Source organism: Vulpes vulpes, chromosome 13, assembly GCF_048418805.1.
Source record: "Vulpes vulpes isolate BD-2025 chromosome 13, VulVul3, whole genome shotgun sequence".
NCBI classification, from domain to species: Eukaryota; Metazoa; Chordata; class Mammalia; order Carnivora; family Canidae; genus Vulpes; species Vulpes vulpes.
In genome coordinates this window covers 5,729,737-5,750,000 of record NC_132792.1, presented here as the reverse complement: position 1 = coordinate 5,750,000, position 20,264 = coordinate 5,729,737, and the positions used below count along the sequence as shown (strand labels likewise).

The window sequence follows — 20,264 nt, the reverse complement described above, 5'->3', positions numbered from 1 at the left end:
CCCAGAGCAGTCCCTGCACGTGACGTGTCCTCAGCAAATACTGGTGTGTGCCTGGAGAGTCCCCTGGCCTGAAAGTCAGAAGACCCGAGTTTGAGTACTATCTGCAACTGCTTGCAAAATAATCAGAACCTCTCCCAACATCAGACCCTCTTATCATCAAAGGGATCTGAGGGTTAGTGCCCTCAGGAGTGGCCGTCTCATGAAGGCCTACAGGGTCTGCGGCAAGGTGCAGAGGGGCCGGGCCCCACAGCCAGCAGCTCGGCCAGGTTGGTGGGTGGAAACAATTTCCTGAGCAACTCACAGAGACATTCGTCTCCTTCCTCCCTGGAGGAGCCCATGTGGGTACTCATGGTGCTGGGCACCTGCTTTCTTGGAAGGTTCTGAGAGAAGGAGGGTCCGGAGCAGAAGATTCAGTGCCTTGGCTGTCAGCTTCCTGGTGTACAGCCCTCCTCCCCAGCTGCCGGCGAGACTTCTCTGCCAACCCTGCTGCTGCAGGAGGGCTGGAGCCCGTCACCAGTGTCACACACTGATACCTGGGAGGGGAGAACTGGGGAGGGAGGGAGGACGCCCTAGGGTCTAGGAGTCTCGGATGCCTTACCGACACCCGTGGGACTTAGGCAAAGTATCCAACTGCTCTGAGCCTCAGTTTCCTCATTTGCAAGTGGTGATAAATAGTATCCCAGCAACCTACAGGTTGCTGGGAAAACTGAAAACAGTGAATGAAAGAGCCTGGCACTTTGTGCTTAATGAAAACAGCAATTACTCAAAGGGCGGCCTGTTACTGGGGCAGAGGGGCTGAATGGAAAGGAGACTGTAAGACCAAGTGGGGAGGGAGCAGGGGAGTGTCCAGTATCTGGTCCCCTCACTCTCCTCCCCTGGGGCTCACTGACATCCCAGAACTCCCCTTCTCCCCTCCTCCTTCACATGTGGCCATCAGGGCCTCACGCCCTGGAATGTAGGCCCTGTGACGCAGGAACATAAGCTAGAGGTGCGTCCCTTCCATTCCCATGCTATAGGAGAAAACACCGGCCCACGAATCCTTCCAACTGCCCTCCAGGGCTGCTGGCATGTGCCTGGTTTTGGAAATGTGGTCTCTGAAGCTCACATTAGTGAATTAGCCAAGGTCCCACAGAGTCAGAGGTGGGGGGGCGGTGGGAAACGGGGGGATGCTGCAATTATCCGTGTCTCTGCCCTGGGGTCCCAGGTCCTTCACTCAGCGTGTCCTGCAGTGAGGATCCCACGGGGTGGTGTTTGCTAAGTGCTCCTGGGAGATGCAGCTGAGGGGAAGGAGAGATTTGGGAAGACCAGGAGAAGAGCCATAAGCGCTTACCACGTGCTGGAGACTGTTTGTGGGGACTTCGTTATGAGCTGCCCTCATGGCTCTGTTATGAAATCGGTTGCATTCTCGTCTCTACTTTACAGAAGGGGAGACCGAGGCACAGAAGCATCATAGCTAGTGAGCAGCAGAGCCATAATTGCAAATCCAGGCCGCGGGGGGCCCAGAGGCCACACACTTAACCTCTCATTTGCCTGCCTCTTGAGAGTTCAGACCGGAGAGAGCCATGAAGAAGATTCTTACTGGGAACTCTGGCCTGGCACTTAGCTGGGAGCCTCAGCAGTGTGGGGCGGAGGGAGATGGGGCGCTTGTGCTCCAGGGCAGTGGGTCCTGGGGGCTGGGACTTCCAGCCGGCTGGTGCTCCTTGGTTTCCACTCTCAGCATCTCTGGCTGTGGAGGACTTCCTGGGCATGGGAGGAAGGGTCTGCTCCAGGCAGTTGGCCTTCCCCTGGTTTGTTCCTTCAAGAAACATCTCTGGTGCCCTCACGCCTGTCCCAAAGTCACCAGGTCCCCCCAGCCCCTAGCTCTGCCCCTGAGATGCTCATGGTGTCATGAACCTACAGAATTAAGCCTGTGAACCGTGAACCCGGAGGGACCTGGCGCAGGGGTGGGGAGGGGGAGCGTGCTGCACTGGCCCCTGTGCAGGGGAAGTCTTGGAAAGCTGTGGGGGTGCGGTGGGGTGGGGTGGGGTGGGGTGGGGTGGGGGAAGGTGACATTGGGGCTCAGAGTCCTTGGCCTGCTGGGGCACGGGGCGGGCATGGGGGGGCATTTACTCCGCGCGCGCAGGGGACGGGGGTAAGGGGCAGAGGCTGTGGCTCGCACGTGCCCCTGGGGGACTCTCCCCACCAGGGGCCAGGCTCGGGCCCGGCTGTCTCCTCCCCGGGCGCAGCGGTTGTGGGTGGTGGGAGGGGAGGGAGACAAGCAGGTGACAAAGCCGCCCTGAAGGGCACGCGCCGTCGCCCGATGGTCCCGCACCCGGGCGCCCCCCCCCCCAGCTCGGCGCGCGCAGCGGGGATGGGTAGGGGGTCCCGGGAGCCCTGTGGGGCGAGCCCCGGCCCCCCCGCCCGACCTCTCCCCGGGCACCCCCGCGGGTGACCTTGGCGGGCCGCGCGCCGCTCCCCGGGCCTCAGTTTCCCGATCGCGCCCCGGGGGCGCAGAGCCGGGCGCGCGGAGGGCGGGAGGCGCCGGGACGCCCTTGGCGGGGCCCCCCGGGGCGGGGGCGGGGCGGGGGCGGGGGCGGGGGCGGGGGCGGGCGGGGCGCGCAGGCGCAGGCGCAGGCCCGGCGGGCGGGGCGCGGGCCGGGCTCGGGGAGAGCGCGGGGCGGCGCGCGGCGAGCGGTGGCGGCGGAGCGGGGCTCGCCCGGGAGCGCTGCAGGCTCGCCCAGGGCCCGCGCCGCTGCTGCTCGGCCCGCTGCGGGGCGGCGGGGGCCACCCGGGACCGGCCCCCACCCCTTGCCCGTGTCCCCGCCGCCGCCGCCGCCTCCGGGCCGACCTCCCGGCTTGGCTCCGCCGCGCCCCGGCCGCCGCGCCGGGCCCGGGTTGCGCGCCGCTGGGGCGCGGGCGGGGTCGGGGGGTGCGGGGGCCCGGCGGCCGGCGAGCATGGAGGAGAAGTACCTGCCGGAGCTGATGGCGGAGAAGGACTCCCTGGACCCCTCCTTCACGCACGCTCTGCGGCTGGTGAACCAAGGTGAGGGCGCGCGGGCCGCCCCAACCGCCGCCCGGGGCCGTTGGGGTGCGCGGGGGGCGGGGGCGGGGGCGGGGGCGGGGAGGGCTGCGCGGCGCTGGGGGCCGACCCGGGGCGGGCGGGGGCCTGGGGGCGAGCTGGGGGCGAGCTGGGGGCGGCTGGGCGGGGGCCTGGGGCCGCGCGGGGCGCCTGCGGGGGCGGGAGCCCGTGCGCCCTTGGGGGGCCTGGCGCGGGCGGGGGCGCACGGGCTGGGGCGCTCGCAGGCGGCCTGAAGCCCCTCGGGGAGCTCGCGGGTGCGCGTCGGCCCGCGTCCGAGGGCTCGGCTGGGGCGCGGGGGGCGGGGGCGGGGGCTGGAGGATCTCATTGGAGGCGAGTTTGTGAGGGACTCGGGGACCCTGTAGCGCGCTCGAGTTGTCCAGGGAACTGGAGAGGAAAGAGCCGGAGCGAAATGGAAGGATGTGAGGGGAGGAAATGCACACGAGGTGAAGAAGGGAACAGGTGCTTGGATTGTTGGTGAAGTTTGAGGACCTTGTGGGGGAGGTTTGGGGTCAGGGCATCTCGGGGTGGAGGGACCCCGCGGTCCGCGTGGCCGAGCCCGGCTCCTCTGCTCTCCTCCTCCTCCTCCTCCTCCTCCTCCTCCTCCTCCTCCTCCCACGCCGAGGCTGGAGCCACCCTGGCAGGTGGTCCGCCCTCCCCGGGGCCGGGCAGCTCCCGCCGAGGCTGGCGAGCTGGCCCTGGAGGGGTTGCTGGGAGACAGGGGGCCCACGCAGTTGCCCCCTTCTTGGCTCTGCTTGGCTTCTCTTTGGGAGGCTCCGGGGGGGGGGCCCTCCCTGGGGGCTGGCCGCTTAGGGATCGGGAAGACCGGGCAAGGAGTCTCTGCTGCCGGTGCCGTTTCAGCGCTGCCCCCGCCGGTTCAGGGTGTGAACAGTCCTGCAAAGTACGGGGCGCCGGGGATCCAGGGACCTATGGAGGCGAGCCTGCCCGGGACAGGATTTCCTGGCTCGTCCTCTCCCTCCAGCCTCCTGAGTAATCTGGGATGGATGGTAAATCAAGCCGCCCTTCCCAGGAGCAGTCCTCACTTCCTTCTGTATCTGTTATCCGTGTTTCGGATCAGGATGGGTTTGGGGGCCACTGGTCTGGTGTGTGTGTGTCTCCTGTTTGGGGGCCACTGGTCTGGTGTGTGTGTGTCTCCTGTTTGGGGGCCACTGGTCTGGTGTGTGTGTGTCTCCCTTCCCAGGAGCAGTCCTCACTTCTGTATCCGTTAATCCGTGTTTCGGATCGGGATGGGTTTGGGGGCCACTGGTCTGGTGTGTGTGTGTGTGTTTCCCCTCTCTGGGTGATGGCAGAAACATTATCTGGTCAGGTCTGTTACCTTGTGCCTGAATCACTCAGTGCAGTGACAGTTTGTGGTTCCCGAGTTACATCGGCTCTGCTGATCTCAGTGCTGGCTCTGGCTCTTTTATTGTTGGAAGTGAAAGATGAGGCAGACATATTCTATTTGTATATAGATATATCTATTTTTTTTTTTTTTTAAAAACAGCAGCCTCCAGCATTCGGCTGTTGCAGCCAGTTCTTCGGAGTAGGGTGTGTTGTCCGCTGATGGTGGTAGCAGAGAGGCTCGGTGTCCCCAAGAATTGACGCGTGAGTGCTGTTTGAATGGTTGAGCAGAAATCTGTCTACAGACAGAGCTTTCCCATTTCAACTGCAGGCTTTTTTTTTTTTTTTTAATTTCTTTAATAAAGTGGGCTTGTGAAAAAGTAATGGGCTCACATTCTTCAATCAGAGAAAAAGAATTTTGAGCTTTGTTCCCATGCTCTTCTGAACAGTTCTGCAGTTAGGTTTGTACTCCTTGCTCTTCATGATTTACATGTATCTTTTGTTGCCTGCTGGGCTGTCATTTCTGTGAAAGAAATTTCTTTGTACGTTGTGTGAGATCAGTGGCTTTAGCAGTATTCTAGATTGTGGAATCAAGTGCATTGTTTTTTTTTTTTTTTTTTTTTTTTTAATAAAGAAGCTGACAGAGTTATGTTGTATTCAGTTAAGGAAACAGCTTAAAAGTGTGATGAGTTCTCTTATTTTGAAACTTAGAATTTTTCTTTTCCTCTGTGCCGTATTGCCATAGTACCGTGTTGCTCACACGTTAAACATTCCTTTGGTTTCTATGTTGCTCCTGGTATTAATGGCCTCTAGCTACTTAGAACAGATATTGGACAATGTTGCCATTTAGTATTTCTTTTTTTTTAGATGTTAAATCTGATTACCTTACTTTTCCATTAAAAATATGATTTGGGTAAGAAGTGCATTTTTCACATTGAACAGTTCTATGAAAGAAGGAAAAGGTGCTAGTTGGATGCTCTCTTTACTGTTAATTTAGATTACTTCAGACTAAAATGTTTTGCCCTTAAATTATAAGCTGATATCCAGAATGCAAAGCCCTATCATTTAAAATATTAATCGTGCTCAATTATGTAACTCCAGAATTACAAGCGCATTTTTAAAATAGTGTCTCAAGTCTGAATTTGAAGGGTTAATTAGAAAGCTTTGATTTTGAATCTGATTACCGTCTTGTTATTGGCTATAGTAAAGCATTTTTAGTCTTATTTAGCTACAGTTTGACTCTTTGCCTTGCAAAGAAACTCTTTTTTTTTTTTTTTTTTTTTCAGAGTTTATTCTGAACTTCAATGCATTAGCGTTCCGGCACTAACTTGTACAGTGATGATGGTCCGCGGTGAATGCAATACCTTATGTTTTTGTGGAGTGTGTGCAAGTTTCCAAGGCTCCTTACGGTACATGATGCCCAGTTCCTGTCTAACACTTGCACTCTTATCAGATCGACACCGATGTCTCCATTTTTCTGGGGAGGCAGCTGAGGAACCCAGCTACTCAAGCTTGTGGGCAGCTGAGATTTAATTGGCACTCACTCAGGTCTTCCAGCTCCTAAGGCCAGTGTTCTTGTTACTTAAGCCTTCCTGCAAAGATAGAATAAAACACTTAGCACATGCTAATATAAAACCCCGCAGAAATCAGTAGCATTGATATGCTTGTTTCTGGTTGACTTGTCTTGATTTTTCTAAAAAAGTTTCTTTCTATACTTGATTAGTGGTCTTTTTGAAGAAACAAGCATTGGTAGCAGATTTATCCTGCAGGATTTTAATGCTCCGGCCAAGAGGCACTTCTGAATTAAAGCCCTCCTGTGACCAGTTTATTACTTTTGTAATCAACACATTATGATAATGAAACAGTTTATAAATGAGGTGTTGCCGTTTTTTTAAAAAATTCAGTACTTGTAAACATTGATCAACCCCCTAGCTGAATTATTTTGTTTCTAGTAATCTTTAAGTAAGAACTTGAGCTGGGATGACGTCAAGATATATGCTCCCGTGCTAATACAGGTCGGCTTTTATACTTTTCCAGGCTTGTGTTTCACAATGGGTGTTAGTTGCTGACTTTTTATTTTCTCAGGCTAACCCCCCCCCCCCCCACCAGCTCTCCAAATACTAAGTACTTTTGTTTCTCTACCAAATGTAATGATTGATGTTTGCTTGCTGTTAAAGCTGAATCAAAGAAGGTAGGCCTTGGTATCAGCCCTTTCTCCCACTCCCATGCCTGTAGAGTGAAGTGACGTTGCCGTTTCTTGCCAAGGAGGTTAATTGGAGATGAAAGTAGCGTCCCATGTTTTGTATTATATTTGCTAGGAGGGGATGTGCTGACTCTTACGAAAAACATCTTTAGAAATGTCTTATGCATTATAATTTAATCCAGCTCTCTGGTACTGCTTTGGATGGTTTTCAATCCAAGCCAAGTAACCATTAAATAAGATTACATAACCCTGTATTTTTAATTATCTGATATAATATATGGATTGGTGGCTGGTTCACTGCCAAGTTATAGTTAGTGGTTGGTTGCAAGAGGAAGTGGAGCAAAGAGTTCAGGATTAAGGTGGTCTGTTTGTACCCAGATTGATAAAGTTCTCTGTTGGTATTTCAGAATAATATTTTTTCGTCTTACATCAGTTTTTCTCATACCAGTCCTCAGCATTACTCAGGATATACGTGAGGGGTAAAAATGTATAAAGGGAGCATCATTACTTAGCCCCATGTGCTGCGTCTCTTTGTTCAACAAAACCTGACGGCTTAAAGTTTCATTTTTGGTGACTGCTTTTGGAAAACATTTGTGATTTGCTTGAATGTTGTCAGACGTGTAGAGTAAGAGAGACAAATGAGAATGGAAATTGCAGAATTATATTTAGATGTAGTGTGTGATTCTCTGTTCCTTCCAAAGGAGGATGTGGCTTTTCAGTTGTTAATTGTTTTCTTAGGTTTTCCAGAGTTTTTGTTTGTTTTTCCTAAGACAGTGGATGGGATGCCTCACATGTTTCGGTAAACCATTTCTGAGTTGCCTGCAGTGTGTTATGATTTGAAGTGATCCAGTGATTGTGGGTTACAGTGTTTTGGTATTTGGTCATCAGTGACATGTTTGTTTACAACCTGCCATGCCAGGTGATGGGGCTGGGGCCTGGAGGTGGCGGGGCCAGAACATAGGCTCTGCTCCTGAGAAGTGAGTGTTCTCATATATGGTCATTGGGGAATGAGTGTCAAGTTCATCAGTGCCCTCCTCTTTCCTAAGAATGTCTTCAACCATCCTTCAGCTGTCCATTTGAAGTGCTGAGTGACCAGATGGTTTAACTCAGCCAGCCTGGGTTCTACTCTGTGCTGGGTCTTGTCTGCAATCTGAATACTCTCACAGCCCGGAAATGTAGAGGTTATCGGCCCAATGTTTCAGTTGGAGAAACTGAGACTCCAATAGCTAAAGTGACTTACCCAGGGTGACGTACTTGCCAAATGTCCCGGTGAAGGAAGGTGCAAGCTTTGCTCCTTCCCGAACCACCCTGGCCCACAGAGGGATCGGGTCCAGCTGGGATGCCAGTTAATGGCTGGAATTGAAAGGCAAGTTATATCATGTCCCTTTTTGTACCTTGCCCTTGGAATTTCTGCTGTAAGGGATTTCCTGTGACCACATCCATCCCCTCCAAATGGATTTAGATGGCTCATTTTTCCCCAGAGCAGCCAGTGTGAACCTCTCTGATGGTGTGATTGTCCTCACCCTACGTTCTCTGGACCTCTGTCTTCCGTGGGAGAGTGTCAGCTTCTGGGCAGGCACGGCCTGGGCTTCCATGTCTCTGTCTTGAGCACCTCGTGTAACTCTGGCCCGCACGTAGCTCTTGCACCTTCAACTCTGGTCTTCATTTCAGTGTTGTGTTGTAATTTTCACAGAGGTGGAAGACTCAGATAGTGCTGTGGCTGTAGGGCAGCTGACGTGGGCAGTGATGACACAGACGTAAGAGGCACTGAGTGAGATGCAGGGTGAGACCTGGAGCAGAAGGCTGCGGTGATCTTTACATGTGGTAGGACTGCGGGGGCCCTCCTCCGGGAGACAGATGTTAGCAGGTCTGCTTTGAATCAGATGTCTATTTACTTTTCTTCTTCCAAGGAACTTATTAAGCCAGGATGCTCTAATACAATTAGCTCTCCTTCCCTACATTCTTACTGACAGATTAAAACCAGAAATTTGAAGCCCTTGTTCTATGGCAAATAAGCCGCCTTAACCGAAGGAGTTAATCTGCAATCTCAGATGGCAGACAGACACCCAAAACCAGAGGAGCAACTGGGATTGCAGACTGAATGAATGCCAGCAGAGGCTTTGATATCACAAGAGCCTTTTTTTTTGCTTGTTGTCATCATTCTCACTGAGTGAAGATAGTATGGTTCATATATATATATATATATATATATATATATATATATATATATATATATATATATATTTTTTTTTTACCAAAAAATAGAAGTGTTCCTGAGCATTGGGGATAATGATTATGATAAAAGCTGCCAAATTGAGGGCCCCTTTGTGCCAGGTGCTTCCTATGCATTATCTCTAATCCTCACAAAGATCTTGCAAGGTAGGTGGTTTTATACCCTGCCTGCCTCTTTTGTTTTTTTCAAATGAGTCATCTGAGACTCAAAAATGTAAAGCAACTTGCCCAGTCAAGGTGCACAACTTTAAATAGGCTGAAATTTTAAATTGAGCCTGTGGTGTTTTGATAGGATACTTTAAGAAAACAGACAAAGGGACAGAAGTCGACAGTGTTTCCGAATAAAAGTTTTATTATAGTAGAAGCCAATTAGGAATTTCCACTGGTGATGATGAATTTTTAAAAGAGGTCCCCCTATAATGTGTTTTACCAAAAAAGGCAAGTTCACTTTTTTCCCTATGTTCTCCAGCAGCTTTTCAGTCTTCAGTAGGCATTCAAGGTAAAGGGTTTTTAATTATGTGTATTTCAGTGGTCAAGGAGAAAATAGGAAGACTTTGTGGACAGTCACTAAGACAAAAGCTCTGTGTGTCTTGAAGGAACCTCTCAGAGGCAAAGAGCTTTTTATAAATACTGTATTTGATCACAGAAGCAGTCGGTTGAAAGGATGATATCAGGGATTTTTAGTCCATTTATTGTATGTGTAGAAATTCTCCATTTTCTAAAAATAGGCTCAAAAAGTGGGGGGAAATAGTGCCAAGAACATAAAAGAACATATTCCCAACAGACAATGGTTTTGGCTCTCTGATGGTAGTGGGCTTGGGGTGGGGATGGGGGGTTGAATACCCTCGCCTTCCATTTGCTAATAGTGATAGTTATCATTTATCCAGAGCTTTTCCTGGGTTAGATGCTTTATGTGCATTATTGCATTTAATTTTTCTCATGGGGTTAAAAGAGTAAATCATTTTACCTTATTTCACACGTGGAAAAAGTGAGGGTGTGAAGGACAAATTATTTGCCTATGGTCAGCTAAATGGTAAACCAGGATTCAAATCCGCACCTGCCTACTTCCCAGGCACCAGGTGGAGGTGGACGCTTTCACTCTGGCTGGATTTTCATCTTTGACTTCGGAGAGAAATTCTCTGCCATGCAGCTCTTAAAGTTAATTGCTCAGTATTGGACAGGTGGTCTATGTAGGGCGGACTGTGCAGAGGTGTAGACAATGGCCCGACCAAAGGAGGGCAGGAACTCTGTGACCAGTGGCAGCGTGGAAGGTGTGGTGGTGGTGTGGACGTCGGAAATGGTGGTGTTACCTCACAAGGGAAGAGCTGCTACAGGAGGAGCCATGTGATTATGGGAGGTGAAGACTTTGTAGTGTGAGCCTAGATAAATTACTCATTTCTGGGATGCTGGGTTTCCCATCTTTGAAATGGGAACACTTATACCTCCTTTGTAGGGCTGTTGTTTGAGGCATGAGATGAGTACAGTGTCTAACACCTGACGGATGCTTTGTAAACATCACCTGCTCTTTGTACACGATGGCCTCGGACCCGTGTGTGGTGGCATCACTCTCCAGACATAAAATGGACAGTAACTTTAATCCTCTAGCTTCAGTTCTCAGGGTGGGTTTTTTTTGTTGTTGTTATTAGAATGAGTTTAGTTTTCCATTCCAGGAAATACTAAAGGGCAGACCCAGTGGTAGGAAGCCTCCGCAGTCAGACCCAGGCAGTGAGTGTCACCGTGCTGCTCGAGGCTCAAGGTACCTCTCAGAGCATAGCTGGGCGCTCAGCAGCTCCTCTCCACAAGCACAAGATCTCTTGCTCTGAATTGGTAAGCTGTACATTTCCATAATTTTTCTACATTTCCATAATTTTTCACCAATCAGCCCCTGCTGCTATTTTAAGGACTTGAAAAGGTGTTGGTGGCGACTCACTGATGTTCTTCTTGTTACGATAAGGAGCTGAGGATGTGAGAGCAGCGTGTTTGGTGTCCCTGGTGGGCCGAGCCCCCCCAGATGGGTTGCAGGGAGATGGGGAGCAGGGAGATGGGGAGCAGGCCCCGGGAGGAGCCCGGCGTGTCCCTTGGTGGCCCGTGTGCTCTGCTCCGGCTCCACGAGGTGGCGCTGCGCACAGCTGGTTGCCCTCGGTCGCCCGAGCTCCTCGGCGGCGCTGGATCGTCCACCGCCCGCCTTGCATCTGGTGGAACCGCAGCGGCCTTTGGCATTTCTGATCCTAACAGGTGTAGTCCGTAGCTCTGCCCCGCATCCGCAGAGAGGCCTGACGTCCATCCGCAGGCACCGTCTCAGGGCTTCAGGTATGCCCGGTGCTGCTGCCAGGCGCTTGCTCCCCTTGCTGCCTCGGGCCTGGCGACCGCTGGGTGACATTGGTCTGTTCTCACTGCAGAGAAGCCGGTGGAGGTGACAGGGTGGGCAGGCGTGTGCGAGGTCATGGTCTGGGGCTTACCGTCCCTAAAGAAAACACACCCCCAAAGCGTTGAACTGAGAACTGTCCTCAAGGTAAGTGTCAGGATAGTCTGATGGACGGCTGCTGGCCACAGATTTGTTCATTCCGTGGGGGAAAATTCTAGTCCTGTTGTTTGCATCGGAGCATAGGAGTCAAAATCTTGGATTTGTCCGAGGAGGCAAGCGATAGTAACCAGAGCTTTGTAGCTGGTGCAGGAGTTCCTGCTTCCTCCCGGGGCCAGGGGCCCCATCAGTACCACGTCCAAACCCGGGAGGAATTTTGGATAAAGCCACGATTGCATTTTTAGTAATTTTAGTAGAGCGGGACATGGGACGGAGTTCATACACCTTCCAGGATGCATACGGAGCTTTCTCTCATTTTATTCATTTATCCAGCTCCGATTGGTGAAGTCCCTGCACTGCTCGGCGTGGCTGTGTGTTCTGTGTTTCGTTACCTGCCAAGGCAGTGATGCCTGCCTCAGAGCATCACTGGTTAGGGGGGAATGGCCACGACTTTATATCTAGTTAGTTTTACTTTATGTTTTTAACATATAGGACATAGTCCATCAAATGTGAGTTCACACTGTACTTATCTCATGCCTAAAATAGCATCTTTTATTATTTATTTATTTATTTTTTTAAAAGCAAAATTTTTTTTAAAAAAGATTTTATTTATTTATTCATGAGAGACACAGAGAGAGAGAGAGAGAGGCAGAGACACAGGCAGAGGGAGAAGCAGGCTCAAAGCAGGGAACCTGATGCAGGAATCAGTCCTGGGACTCCAGGATCACGCCCTGGGCCAAAGGCAGGTCAGCCACCCAGGGACCCCTTAGGGACGGTTTTTAAGTCCCCATCTCAACTCTCCCGTTCCGTGTGGTGACCTTGATATAGGAACCCTGCTCAGCATCAGTTTCCATGACTATAAAATTGTTATTTAAAAAAATTTAAAAAATGAAGCCCAGTTGGAATCTTTGGCTGTGTCGGTCATGGGGCAGGGGGGGTCATAAGTGCAGGCCTAGTGGCTGCTGCCGCCCTCATCACTATCTTCATTTCACATTTTTTATCCAGCAACCTGCGATCCAGGGAGGGAGATCAACATGTAGAGGGGATGATTCTGGAGTGTGTGAGCGCTGTGGTGGGAGGAGGAGTGAGGGAGGTTCTGGGACTCAGAGAGTGGCCAGCTTATGGGTGCTCCTTGGAGAGGACTTGGCGGGACGCAGAACTCCCCCCGCCCCCCGCAGGAGGGAAGAGGACTTGGGTGGGGACACAGGCTCTCCTGACGCCCCGATGATGCCCGACCCCCTGACCCCCATCGTGCCCCTCGTATCCTCATCCCGTTGTGGTTCTCTGCTTCTCTTTCCTTCCCCTTCCCCCTGTGAGGACCTTTGCTTCTTATTCCTGGCATTAAAAACTTGTATTTGGAATTGATTTTAAAAGAGTTGAAAGAGTAGTGCTGCGACCCCACAGGCCCATTTGTCTGGACTCACCAGTGGTTCGTATTTTCCCACGCTGGCTTTATCCTCTCGTATTTATGTATGTTCCTGACACTTTGGGGGGTAAGGTGCCTGTGTCACCCCCCGGGCCTCTCGGAACATAAAACACCGTGTGTGTATTTTCTCAGAATAAGGACCTTTTCTTACATAACTGCAGTCATAGATAACAGTGATCAATTGTAGGAAGTTAATCGTTGTTTCCTACTGTTATCCCATCCACAGTCCATGCGCTCAGCTGGCCATTTGCTCCCTCTTTGTCTCTTAGAGGCTCCAGCTCAGGATCCCGCAGTGCATGCAGCTTGGGGGCCTTGGGGACCTTGGGGGCCTTGGGGGCTTTGGGGGCTCAGTCTGGAAGGGCTCCTCTGCCTTCCTCTACCCTTTATGTCGTGCTGTTTCGGTGACCACAGGGACCGGTTGTTTTGGTAGAAGGTCCCTCATTCGGGGTCTCTGTTTCCTTAATATTGGAGTCACATGTGTGCCCTTTCGGCAGGTGTGCCACAGAGGTGACAGTGTGTCCTCTTCAGGACCTCGGAGGAGGAGGCGCGCCGTGTCAGTGTCAGTGTCGCCCTGTCCTGTTCCCGATGAGGTCGAGTTTGGGTGCTTGGTTAAGTCCCGCCAGTGGCTCCGCTGCCAAGAGACTGTTTCCCTCGTGCAAGTCATTTGTACTTTGGTGGGGAGGCTACTACCTTGAGGCCTCGTAAGTGCTCTGCTCCTCCTTGTAAACTCTCCCTCACGGACTTTAGCCCCCATTAATGTTTCTTAGCTGAATTATTACTGTGTTGGCTGTAAAGTGGTGATCTTCCTGTTGACTGCGTCTACACTGATTGCTTGACGTTCTCCTGGAGGGTACGTGTTCATCGTTCTGTCCTTCCTCGTCCCTCTCCCCTCCCTCCAGCTGTCATCTGTCCGTGTAAGTTCTTGATTCAACTGGTGACGATGCTCTACTGTCACAGTATATAAATTGACAGATTGCCTCAGATTTGGCCACTGGGGAGCTCTTTATCCTGACTCCTGGGTCCTGTTGACAGGGCCTCCCATATGTCTTTTGAGTCTTTTTTTTTTTTTTTTTTTTTTAACTTCCTAACAGCATTTTGTTTTAGGCACATCTTGTACTTACTCTGTCACGGCTCTGAAACCAGCCATTTCTTCCAAGGCACGGGGTTTCTCACAGTGTGGAATGATCTTTCGGCATCGAGATCTGGGCTGCTGGTGTATCGTTGCCCCTGGACCCCTTCACTGGACAGAGTGGGAGGTGGCTGTGTGTCCGCGGGGTATCACCCTTGTCCTCGTGTGCAGCTCCGTGTGGGCCAGCGGACTTCCTTAGGAGGCCAGGAGTGGATATTTTGTGGGCTGTGCATTCTACTCGACTCACCGCGGAGCCAAAAAGCAGCCAGAGACCGTGTGGAGACAAACGTATATGGTTGTGTCCTGACAACACTTCAGTTAGAGAAACTGGAGCACCTAGTCTGCTTGCCCTTCCCTGCTGTCAGCTACCAGGGGCAGGGAGCAGGCCTTGTGTCTGTTTTCCGATGCCATCCACATGAGGGCACAGAGTTGTCCCCTTTGGATGAGTGGATTAATGATAATTGTTAGTTGTTTCTTTTTCTTTTTTTTTTTTAATTTTTATTTATTTATGATAGTCACACAGAGAGAGAGAGGCAGAGACACAGGCAGAGGGAGAAGCAGGCTCCATGCACCAGGAGCCCGATGTGGGATTCGATCCCGGGTCTCCAGGATCGTGCCCTGGGCCAAAGGCAGGCGCCAAACCGCTGTGCCACCCAGGGATCCCTGTTAGTTGTTTCTGTTGCAGACTACTCATTCCTCTTATGTGGATCTTTTGGATATCCGTTTCTTACGCCTTGTCGATGTGTTGAGGACCTAATTTGCAAGATGTGAGCCTTTTAAAAACATAATATGCACAAGATGCAAAGTAGTGGAAAAATAATTTCATAAACGTCTCGAGGGTGCTTATCTCACTGTTGTAAAGTGGTTACCTTTTCCTTAATGTAGACGTAGCTCAAGACAGAGCCCTAATGTGCAGGCGTCACGTGGGGCCTGTGCTCTGGTTTAGCGTAGCCCCTGTTCCGTGTAGTCTTCCCTGAAAGCAGAACTCAGCACCGGTCGATTGGGTGAGAAACCTCAAAATTATACTCCTTTCATTGTCTCAAAATAGGTTTGTTTCTTCACAATTTTCTTTATGTAATTTATTGCTCTAATTTATTCAAAAGAGGGACTTCACTATGGCAGTGACGAATGGATTTTATGAGGGAGTGAACCTATTGTCAGGGAAAAGCGTGTCATTAGGAAGGGCTGCCTGTTGTCAATGCACACTGACAGCAATCCAGGTAATGTGCAGCACCAGAGTATTGCAGATAGCAATAGCGTGAGCATAAAGATGCAAATTAAATCAATTTAGAGTGTCTCTGAAGACTCTAAAATAAATCAGACTTTTAGTTATTGCTTACATTTTTTTTTTAATTCCCCGAATTCAAAAGTCAATTGTCAGCGTGTTGGTAAGCAGTTGTTCTGTTTGTTGGCAAGCTGCTTGTCAGGAAAGCATGACGTTGCCCTCAGTCCTTTCTCAAGACTTCAGAAACGTGGCTTTCACCTTCTGTGTCCCAGACACCTCATGGTTCTGTGGAAAGTCCTGGTCTGGTGGGAAAAGGGAAGCTGCGCGGGTCTCCTGCCCCCACCTGGCTCTTGTCTCCCATGTCCTGAGCTGCCTTCTAAGCTTTTGATTTGGTTAATGAGCTTTATTGCTTTTTACTGTTTTGTTGTTTTTACGTAGGGGAAGTACTGTCGTGAGGAAGCTATAACCTCGGTGTCTGTGCGTCTCTCACGCACTCAGACACACAGGAGGAAAGCACTGTCTGTGGACACGTTGCCCAGCATGAAGTGTACCATCAGCTCAGAACAGATGGAAACCCAAGCTCCCTGCCCTGCAGCTGTTTGGTCTACAAGGACTTAGAAGACCACAGGGACAAGAAAAGAGTCATGTGTCTTAACAGTCAATTGCCTGTATTCTGTATTGTACTTTCTTTCAGTTTCCTTTGACCTGCCAGGGTTTTGCTTATCAGTGGTAACTAGGGGGTTTTACTCTTGGTGGTGATAAGCTCTGTGAGCCTCAGTTTCTCTATCTGTAAAATGATTATGAGAAACTCTGTAAAGTGCTGGCATCTTGTGACCTCCCCGCACTACCGGGGACAGCCTCGACGCCCACCTCTGGAAGCAGTCAGTCAGAAGGCTGCATGTCAGTCCTTCCCCAATCTTTGTTAGAGCGCCACGTCACTTCCAGTAAAGGAGTCATAGCAGAAAATAGGGTTTGGGCTTGGGCAGTCGGTGAGATGTCACAGGAGCAGCAAACTCTGCTAATGAGACTTCAAGCTTTTACTCTTTTGGGAAATCTCAATTTTCAGAGACGCTTTGGGAGAGAACTGGCAGCCTGTGTGTTTCTCCGCTGCCTTTCCTCCTGGACTGGAGGGTGATCAGCTCTTGCCCTGAAAGGATCGTGCTCCTCAGTGGGGCTAAGTGATGAGACACAGGGCTGGATCGTGCTCTTTTCCTGCTGAAGGAATTGTTTCAGCTCAGTGGAGAAGCGGTCAAATTCAAAGACATTTATTTATACTGCAGATGGTAAGCGCTGCAGCAAAGACAAGTGCAGGGTCCTGTGGCACTGCCTGGGAGTGGTATGTTATCCTGACTTGGGGAGGGAAGAGGGACTGACCTGGGCCTGGGGGAGCAGGAGAGACATCCTGGGCTGCAAAGGGTGACATACCTGTGACATGAGTCAGTTGACTTCTCGGAGTCTGTTTCCTCAGCATTGACTGTGGGCATCTATGTGGGCGCAGGGCCTCTTACTAGGCATGTGGGGTGCTTGGAGTGGGCTCCTGCTCTCTTCCCCTGGTGTGTCCCCAGCGCCTGCTGGAGAGCCCTCCCTCCTCTTTGCAGCCAACCTTGCATTTATGGCACTCTATATGACAATGATTTGTTGGGAGTTATTTCTCCCATGAGGATCCAAGTTCCTTTAGGCGGGAAATGAGACTCATTGTCTTTGATTCCTTCCCTGGTGCCCAGCATGGTGCCTGGGTGATCGTGGGTTCTCTCAGTAATGTTTGTAGAATGAAGAGTCAGTTAGTCTCATATTCTTCTATGCGTTATAGCAATGAATTCATGATCTCAGGGTGGATAGAAGAAACATGGAAAAACAGTGTTTTCATTTTATTTGAGTTTCCAGCTACTGATTTTGAGAGACTCCCCATTTCTCAGGCCATTGTGGTGGGTGTGTGCACCCTGGTAGTATAGGCATGAGCCTTGAGTCTGGGACTCAGGCTTTGTCTTTTAAGAATTACTGGACATTTACCTTCACCTCTCTAAACCCAGCTCCTTGTACGTTCAAGGAGGTGCAGTACTGCCGACCTCCCAAACTTATCGTGAGGATTTAGTGACTGACCTCCCTTAAGATGGTATAGAACAGACGCTCCAGGCTGTCGGATCTCCAGGGCTCAGAATAGTGCCTCACACACAGTAGGCGCTCAATTGTTGTTGAATGAACCATACACGTGAAAGCGCCTTCTATTAGCTTGTCTGGAATATAAAGTGGAAGCAGGGATGTATTGAGAAGTGGGGTTGGGCCATAGGCAGGGACTAGAATGTGCAGGGCCTGTAAACAGCCGGGAGTATGAATGTACTTTAAAATTTGGAGCACAGTTGACAGATAGAAGGCAGGGGAAGGACATGGTCAGTCAACTACGTGCTTCGGAAAGATCATCTGGGATGTTGAACAATACAGGTTGAAAAGTGTTTGAAGTACGTGAGTTCAGAATTATACGTGATATTCCTAGACGTCTGATTGCGCTAGGGCTGCATCGGTGTGTATTTGGAGCCACGGTGGAGGAGGAGATTCCTCGGGGACAGTGCAGATTCAAAGGAGAAAAGGACGAAGAGACCTTGTGGCCGCATGGACCCTGGAGTCCTGGGCAAAGGAGTAGAGCCCGTCCAGTGTTTCCTTTTCTGACTTCGTAAAGGGGGTGTGAGTCGGTCAGTATAAATTACACTTGAAGCTGTGTGCTCTAAAAGCTTTTTGTGTGTGCATGTCATGCATTTCTTTTCAAGTAGGAATCTTAAAAAGTTTGTCACTGCGAGTAACGCTTAAGCAAAACAGGATCTGGGTAGGCTTCTTGAACCCTGAGCTGGTAATAGTTTGAAGAGGTTGGTGGACACGTCAGGTTAGCCTAGGCTTGTTTGTGCGCAGAGCTCCCTGGCTCCTCGTTGCTGTCTTGTTCTCAACCACACGTCTTCCAGATTGACTGGAAGGTCCAGGTTCACGCTTTCCCAGTAGAGCTTAAATTTAAGTGAAATGCTTTGTGGCTTTTAATTCTCACCACCAAACACATGCTGAAATGGCTACTTTCTTTGTGTGTTTGGTTAGTGTTGGTACAATCCGCAGTAAGGGTGGGTCTGCAGTCCATCCAGAAGATGAATCCTGCTGCGTCTGGGAGAGCTGTGGCTCACAGGTTCCCTGGGGATGTATGTGTGCAGCAGGGGGAGACCCCCTCACTGTTAGAGAACCGGGGCCACAGACCTGTGACACAGGAACTTGCTGCTCCTCCTTTCCGTAGGGTTTAGGGAGGAGCAGACTCGTCATCTGCTTCATGCGACCGCCCCTTAGGTTGGACCCTAGTTCTCGTTTGGTCTTCAGAATGGGTTGGCACCGATGAGTAGAGCTGTGTGGTTTTCTTAATGCAATAGGCAGGTGGTAAAAATGGGCAAAAAAGGCAAATTCTAGGCGAAAAGCCTTTTAAGGTCCTCTCATCCAATGGTATTTTCTTATTCTCTACCTGTCCTGGAGGTGTCACCTCCTAGTGCTTGGGCCACTGTGGAGGCCCAGAGGAGTTCATGGGACAGTCTTTTTCACTGGTGGTGACATTATAGTTTTTGGGGGGACAGCGAGGATCCTTGGCGTCCTCCAGAGATTTGGGTGTGTCACTGACTCTTTGCATATTAGCTCTTTTGTCTGCAGAACATACTAGGAATTCATGAAGCACCAGGTCCTAATTTACAGTCTCAGGTTGTCCCTTTCCACTTGAGTGACCTTTGAAAGCCCTTTTCCAGAATGGTTTTGCCATCGGTTTGAAAAATATCAATAATAAGCTTTTCTAAGTACCTTGATTTGGGGGTCCTTGTTTGGAGTGAAAGAATATTGGCCTCCGCTGTTAGTACATCTAAGTCAGAGAAGCAGTATTTCTTCTGATTAAACAAAACCACAACATGCAAAATAGGTTTCAAACCATAAACTTGCCTTGAAACTTAACATATGGTATACTTGAAGCCAGTATGCCCGAGGGAAATTGTACCACGTCTTGCTTAGTTTTGAATAATAAAGGCTTCTCTTGAGTTGGCTGCTTCTTTAACACCATACTTCTAGGCAATGGGTTATATCTTAATTATTTTATTAACACCATTGTTCTGAAATTGTAATGAATCCATTTATATTGATTAATATCTCAAGTTCTTTATGGCAAAGTCCACGAATCAAGCACTGTTTAGATCGCGCATCAGTATAGTTCAGAAAGAAGTGATTTTCCCAAGAGATTTAAGATGAGGTTCATCTGTGTAGAGAAAACAAAAACCATTTGCTTTTTCCTTTTTCAGTTTTCGGATTCAGATGTTGTTTGTGACTTATTTACAATAAAACTGAAAATCTGGAAGGGAGAGAGGCTATCTGTGTTCTAGGGCTACTGTAACAGTTGGCAGGAATTCAGTGGCTTTATTATCTTACGGTTCTGAAAGGCAGGGGTCTGGAATGGTTCTCACTGGGCTGAAGTCAGGCTGTCAGTCAGTAGGGCTGCCCCCCTTTCTGGAGACTCCAGGGGAGAAATGGTTCCCTAACCTTTCCTCCTGCAGGAGGCTGCCCACAGCCCTGGGCGCCTGGCCCCTTCCTCTCACCCCGAAGCCAGTAGCGTCAGGCTGGGGTCCTTTCCATGCTGCCGTCCCCTGTAGGCCTTTCTCTCCTGCTTGTCTCATCTGTTTGTGAGATTCCTTGTAGTTATCTTGGGTTTACCTGGGCAATCCAGAATAATCTCCCTATTTTACGATTTGATGACTAACAACCTTAGTTCTATCTGTGACTATGTAGTTTACCGTTACTGTGCAAGTTAACATTCGCAGGTTCTGGAGGTGAGGATGTGGACGTCTTTGAGGGAGATGTTTCTTTCTGCCACGGAGGGATTAAAGGAGATCGCAGAACACTGATGTTTACCAGGTACCAAGTACATCTGCAGCCTAGTTTTGGGGATTTTCATGTGTTAGGATAGTATCTTGAATTATATACATCAGGGGTTCTGGAGTTATTAAGCAACTTGTCGGTGTCACATAATTGTTAATAATAATGAGCTGTTATTTATTGAGTTCTTGCTATGTGCCAGCAGATTTACAGACAATATTTTTCCTCAATTCTTAGTACAAGTCTCTGAGATAAAAGAC

The 20,264-nt window shown here is 50.1% G+C and overlaps 1 protein-coding gene across 18 annotated transcripts in view; it reads left to right on the top strand.

The window, feature by feature from the left end:
- Positions 1 to 2,662: 2,662 nt before the first annotated feature.
- The window catches only part of KHDRBS3 (KH RNA binding domain containing, signal transduction associated 3), a 184,390-nt gene continuing 166,788 nt past the window's right edge, over positions 2,663 to 20,264 (top strand). For 3 of the 18 annotated variants that reach the window (XR_011996498.1, XM_072733871.1, XM_072733866.1), the window contains exon 1: positions 3,401 to 3,517. Coding sequence is in view for 6 of the 18 variants with exons in the window: in XM_072733870.1 (XP_072589971.1) it covers positions 2,935 to 3,022 (88 nt within the window). In the remaining 12 variants the exon portion in view is untranslated. Of the gene's footprint in view, positions 3,023 to 3,322; positions 3,518 to 3,706; positions 4,063 to 4,465; positions 4,661 to 10,765; positions 11,142 to 20,264 lie in introns of those variants that run through there. The other 15 variants (XR_003234230.2, XM_025993484.2, XM_072733865.1 and 12 more) reach the window with 11 other exon arrangements.